This window comes from Corvus brachyrhynchos, unplaced genomic scaffold, assembly GCF_000691975.1.
Source record: "Corvus brachyrhynchos isolate BGI_N302 unplaced genomic scaffold, ASM69197v1 scaffold302, whole genome shotgun sequence".
In the NCBI taxonomy this organism is placed as follows: Eukaryota; Metazoa; Chordata; class Aves; order Passeriformes; family Corvidae; genus Corvus; species Corvus brachyrhynchos.
Window position 1 is genome coordinate 3,509,701 of NW_008237244.1, and position 6,464 is coordinate 3,516,164.

The following is a 6,464-nucleotide window of genomic DNA, read 5'->3' on the forward strand; positions in this document are numbered from 1 at the left end:
AGAATAAGCAAACAAAACAAAGAAAGAAGGAAGGAAGGAGGAAAGAGGAAAAGACTTTGTTAGAGGGAATACACATTAAAGAAATACAAAACAATTCCTTGTGATGCTGGAAATTGAATTATATTCCATAAAACTTAAATTACAGAAGTACCCTGTAGGTGGCTTAAAAGTGAATGTGATTTTGACACATGAAAATTAATAATGAATACTAAATACAAGAGTTGGCAAGCACAATGTTGTTCTGTGGTTAAAAACTGCTAGCACAAACCAAAATGCAAACTTTCTGATCTCCATGATAATTGCCTGCAGATGAGCATACTCAGATTAGGACATAAATCCCTGAGGTCTGTCATGGTCACAGCTAGTCCTCATGGCTCATTAGCTGGGGCTGTTTAAGGGATAACAGCTGCTGCAGGGAACAACTGGCTGGGCAGGGATTAGATACTGCTGATTAGATCCCTCTTTCTCAGACTCCAGGACCTCTGTTAGGGGCTGGGGAGGTACAGCCTCAGCACAAACCAAGCCACAGAGAGAGGGGGGTCTACTGTTCTACCTCAGAATCTGAAAAAGCGGCTCCTATGGAGGAGGGGCCAACAGCTCAGAGATTAAGATGAAAGTTGAAGTTTTGAGAGTCAGCATAAAGTTCATGGGTGACCTCTCAACTATTGAAACAAGCACTACTGGGAAGCAAAACACACCATTACTAATATTGCTTGAGGCACAAAGATTGCAGTATGTACCTAGCCACAGAGAGAGGGTGTTCTACTGTTCTACCTCAGAATCTGAAAAAGCGGCTCCTATGGAGGAGGGGCCAACAGCTCAGAGATTAAGATGAAAGTTGAAGTTTTGAGAGTCAGCATAAAGTTCATGGGTGACCTCTCAACTATTGAAACAAGCACTACTGGGAAGCAAAACACACCATTACTAATATTGCTTGAGGCACAAAGATTGCAGTATGTACCTACACACTTCAGAAGGAACAAACAGGTGATTTTGCAGACTGTAAAATGCTTTGCTTGCTTTCTTTCAAAACATAATATGTTTCTATTTATATGGCAACTTCAGGTTTTGAATAGAGAGTTGATAGGTAAATAAATGGATAGGTATTTGATTACCCCGTACCCTTACAAAAGTTTGGCTAGGATTGTGCTTATATTTTAACTAATTATGTGGTAATTGAAAAGATGTAATTTGCAACTACTTCCTACCTTCATCTGCTGCACAGAAGAGCTTTCATCTCCCCTAGTACTATACCAGTACAGTATGTCTAATACATGATATAGTTACTGTGACACAATTCTGATTTCAATTGCAGTTCAGTTACAATGATTCTACTTTCCGACAGGATTATGTCTGAGGACATAAAACTTGGCAGGGTTGCATTTATGTGAAGAAATAATATACATGCACATACATTGAGGCTGTGACTGAGTTTCTTACAGCAGAAAGCATCCCACATTGGCTTAACAGTCCACATCAGAAAAATTTAGAGATCTCTGGCCAGCTCTTACTGTATAAATATACAACGAATTAAACAAAACTAAACAGGAATCTTATCTGCGCTCCACAGAAGCATCATGGGTTGGGCTCACTTTTGTCACATACTTTCCCCTCTGATTTGCTGCCAAAATAACTCAGAATGTTTAACCTGATAATGTCTTAAGCCCTAAAGTTAACTCAAGTTTAAGAACTGGGTTGGATATAAGAATCTTTCGATTAATTTTAAGTGGCTGTAGCAAGTGATTCATAAATTTAGTGAGTGCTCCATGTAGTTCCTATTACTTCCCTTCATATTATTAGTGGAATCACACATATACAACCAAGAGACAAATAATTGTTTATTTTGTTGTAAAATGTAATTTAACACAGACGGGGTATTCGTGTTTTGCAGCAGCTTCCACTGAACAGGAGCCAAGTACATTTCCTTCTTGGCCTCCTTTCCCCTCTGTTTTAATTTTGTGCAGTATCAGTTAATTTTTTGTAGTTTCTACTGGTATCATGTATTAGCTAAAGGAATGCCCCCTAAACTAGCTTTTCTCCTTACATAGTTATTTTCAAAATCATGTAGCTGCATGTTTTATATTCCTAAGGAACAGAAGGAATGCTATTGCTTTGAATAGTATTCTACAGCCTTCACTGTATTCACTACAGCTTTCATGCATTCACTTCATATCTTTCCAAAGAAGTATGCCCATGTGAAATGAAATACATGCCCAGTTTACAAGAACAGAGGTCATCAAGAAAAAAAGCAAACACAAAAACTTGTGGGTTTTTTTTAATAATGTAGGAATTTTGATTTGCTTTGTTTTATAATAAATGATTAAGATGCAGTAGGGCCTAAGTCCAAAATCCGCTTCAATAAAAACCCCACAACTTCAAACACCAAAAAAGCACCATATCTTGCAAGGACTGGTCACATGTTGCTTCTAGATATGGAACCTGAAGGGTGCTGTGGTACCCTGACTGCCCTTGCAAACATGGTATGGAAACCACCACTCTGGACAACTGACCCAGCTCTTCATCAGTCTGTTTAGGTACAGGAGTCCACTTCATTATATCTGAAGGGAATCAGCTAATCTAAGAGAAATAATTTTATCTTAATAACCATGTAGCAAGTATATTACTGCTTTTCCTTAGAAGAAAACAAAATATTATTTTCCTTTCACAAATCAGGATAAGGCAAATTTGATCCAAATTCTGGATCAAAGTACTGATGAGGGGAAAAAGAAGGCAAAATTTAGTTCATATGTCACATAAGGGGAGAGGCAACTGGTGTCTGCTACAGAAAAGAAAAACTGACCATCCTATTTCTTTCTGTTGTTTCACAAGATCTTGCACAACTATGGAAACAAGCCTTTAAAACATAAATACACCTGCATGAAAACAGTATCTTCTAGCAATATAATACAAATTCTTTTATTACTTGAAATACATGCATATCTAATATGCTGCAAGAAAGATTTAAGAAAATGTTAAAAGTTAATTAATTTGGCACAACTGACAAGTTTTTAATACTTGGAAGTCTGACTCAGTGTTTAATAAAAGAAAAACCTGCAAAGCAGTTTGGCTTTCAAGGGCCACATAGTGAGAGTTCCAAAAACTCTATTTTCGATAGATCCTTGAACAAAATATTTCAGCTCTTTAAGAGAAGTTATTAGCTATAGCAATAATGGTTCAAACAGCAATAAGCAATGCAAAGACCTGCCAAATTAAAACAGCGTACATTGAGATTCAGTTGAAAAATTGAGGAATAAGAAAAACATGTCTTTTCAGACATAGCTCATTCCTTCAGAAGACTTCGTTAAAATGTATAGGCAATTAGACCTAACAAGACTTAAGAAATCTATAAAGTATTAGTGCATGGCTGATGAAAAATTAAATCCTCCTAAAACTGGATCTCAAAGTACCTTTCTCTCTATATGGACAATCCCATAGAATTTTTCATCCATTTCATTTTACTTATTTAACTTGTCAGTTTCCTAGAGCAATGACTTTTACTTCTGTACATGGACACTACTGGTATTTTACCAGTAAAGAGTTATCACAGCAGTACAGTTTTGTTTTAGAAATGGTGAAATTAAGAAAAAAGGAATAAAATTATTTTCATACTACTATACTTACATAGCATAAATCTTCATTTTAGTCCTGAAAAGACTTCCATCCAAAAAAACCCCAACCCCCAACCTTAACTTTTATTACTTTTCCAGGTACCTGTTGGTTCTTCACAGCTATTTTGCTCCCTTTTGTCTGCCAAGCAAGTCTTTACACAACAGCAGCAATTATCATCACCACCACTACTTATAATACACATACTATATAGAATGTGACAACTTCTAATCCCTGTGAAATTGCTGGAATTCCCGAGGGATTTTATTAAGTCTATTGACTTGATGTCACTGAGATCATGTTTTGGCCCTGTTCTTTCTCATGCCATTTAAGGAACACTCAGCTTTCCAGCACAGTGGCATTTTACATTCTGTTCTTCACAGAGAGGGATGTTTTTACCATGCCGCTGTTTCTATCCATTGCTGAACCTGAAGCAAGTGGCCTAATTTCTTGAAACAGAATGCAAGGCCCAAGAGTCTGACTCCAAACTGCCACGTACTTTTACGGGCTGGATCACAGAATGTTCCAAGTTTTTTGCATCATTTAATGTCTTGAAAAGGTTCCTTTAGCCAGAACTGTTTGCATCCTGCACATGCCAAATTGAGTAGGGATCCAGAGGTTTCCAAATACAGGGACCAGAAATATCTTGGCTTTTGAAAGAAGAAATAAATAATTTAATCTACAAATTTTGATTTATACTGAGTGCTAATACCTTTCATATATTTTCCACTATTTAGATTTGAAAAAGAGGCTATAAAAGGAATTTTAAAAAATCACAGGTAAAATGGCAACTGAGAAATGTGACACTTTCAGTTTCTCCACATAACACCTTGCCTTTGCACTCATTTTCTAGAGGGACAGGCAGTTTCTTTCTTAAAATAATAAGCTCACTTAGGGTATTTGCTAGGAACCCTAAAATTTTCGGGAAGAGTTGCTATAAATCACATTTCAGAATTCAGGATTTTAGAAAGTTTGAGATTCGTAAATAAGGTGTGAATGTGGGCATTTCTCTTTGTTGTTCGATATCTGTGGTTTTTTTGTGAATTACATCTCCAGAGCTGTGGTTTTCGGCCTTCAGTGGCAGAACTCCAAGTGTTTCAAGACCGCATCTATTAGTTTTGGGGAAGATGAATAAGAAATGGAAATCTGTTGTCTTTTGTTTTAAATTTGTCCTATTGGAACTGAAAACTGGTGTTTTTAAGTTAATACATGTGAATGGTACTTTATGGAATTTTACATTATTTAAAGGATTACATTTTGTTTAGAGAAATGTTTCACTGATAAAACTTGGTGCTCTCCTCTCTGTCACCCATTCTCCCATATTATTTCCTTCTTCTTCTTTCTTTCCAATATATCTTCTGCAGGACATTTCACATTCCTCATGTTCACTTAGGTTAGATGACCTTTATGGAGTCCACTTACCATCTCCCAGTGGCTGGAGAAAGGTATCTGATGAAATCTACAACTGATGTCAATCATTAATCCCTAGTGACAGGCTGTGTCCAAACCCCATCCACACTGTGTTTTCATAACCTGGCAATTACTTTAAACAATTAGCAAAAGACAGTTATTCTAATTCACAAACTGTTAGGAGATGAAAAAGTTGACTTCTAGGTGATGCATAGGTGATGATCCACAAGAGAGAGATGAACCTTATGTTTTAAAATATGACAGCCCACAAGATGAAACTTATACACCCTGTCCTAAGATTTTTGGCAAAAGAGAAAAAAATTAGCTCATTATAAAAAAACTACTCATTATAAAATAAGCTACTCATTATAAATAAATCTGAAAAAATGAAAGGATTAGCATCAAGTACTGTAATGAGAAGCCTCATTTCAATAGCCACAGATTTCCAGTCAATCATCTTTATGCACATTACATACATATCGACAGCTAAAACTTTCTGGCATGGTAAAAGGCACATTTGACAGAACCTTCATGGACCAGCAGGTATTTTCTCTAAACACTGAAAATGAAGTTGTTTCCTTTTTTCAGGCCAACAGTCCTGTAGCAAATATTTATTTCATACCACTTACATAAAGTAAATCTGGTACCCCAAAAGTAAACACCTTCTTTTAACAGCTGCTACCTGGTCAACAAACTTTATCACATACCTGCTGGCAAATAAAAATCTCCTTTTTATTATAAATGAATTCAGCCAAGGTTTGGGCAGCTTCTTATGCCTTTTATCATTTGTATTTGAGACAGCTTTTGGTAGTGGTGTTTGGGGTATTTTGTGTGTAACTTACCCAGTAGAGACTGTGTGTTAACATCCCTTTTTCGGGTGAAATGTCTTCCAGGGAGATCTTTTGCCATGACAGTGGAAAGCAGAGCATGTGCAAATAGCAGAAAGAAACATGCAACCATTTTCTTCATCTTCAAGAAACAGAAGGACACACAAGGATGTAAAACTGCAATACAAGAGAGAAGGAGATAAGTTCTCTGATTACATAAAAGGATGCACTCCAACCACATCAGCCACCCAGAGGCATTGCTTCCCTTCCACCACAAACATGCAGACACACTGGCACGGAATAATGCGTATAACTTCAAGAAATAAGGTCTACATAATAATGTAGCAATTGGCAGTCCCTGTATAGAATCTGTAAGTATTGTTAGTTGAAGTCCATAGTTAACACCGACAACAATTCATAATAATCAAGTATTTTTAAAGCAAGAAAAGGAACTTTGTTTCACTCAGCCTGTCTGCATTAAAAGGTTTGAGGAGGACACAAATTTTTTTTGTTATTCCACTCAGTAGTTCTTTGCTTTTTTTTTCAGAAGTTTAATGGTTCCTGTAGTCTGAGGGATTTTTGCTTCAGAAAATCTTGGAGAATTAAAATAGAAAGAAGAAA

General features: G+C 36.5%; 1 protein-coding gene across 2 annotated transcripts in view; it reads right to left on the reverse strand.

Annotated features, from left to right (window-relative positions):
- The window catches only part of MATN2 (matrilin 2), a 61,331-nt gene extending 55,282 nt beyond the window's left edge, over positions 1-6,049 (reverse strand). For both annotated transcript variants that reach the window (XM_017730372.1, XM_017730371.1), the window contains exon 1: positions 5,859-6,049. In XM_017730372.1, coding sequence (XP_017585861.1) covers positions 5,859-5,985 — 127 coding nt within the window. In that variant the 5' untranslated portion in view covers positions 5,986-6,049. The remainder of the gene's footprint in view (positions 1-5,858) is intronic.
- Positions 6,050-6,464: the final 415 nt, after the last annotated feature.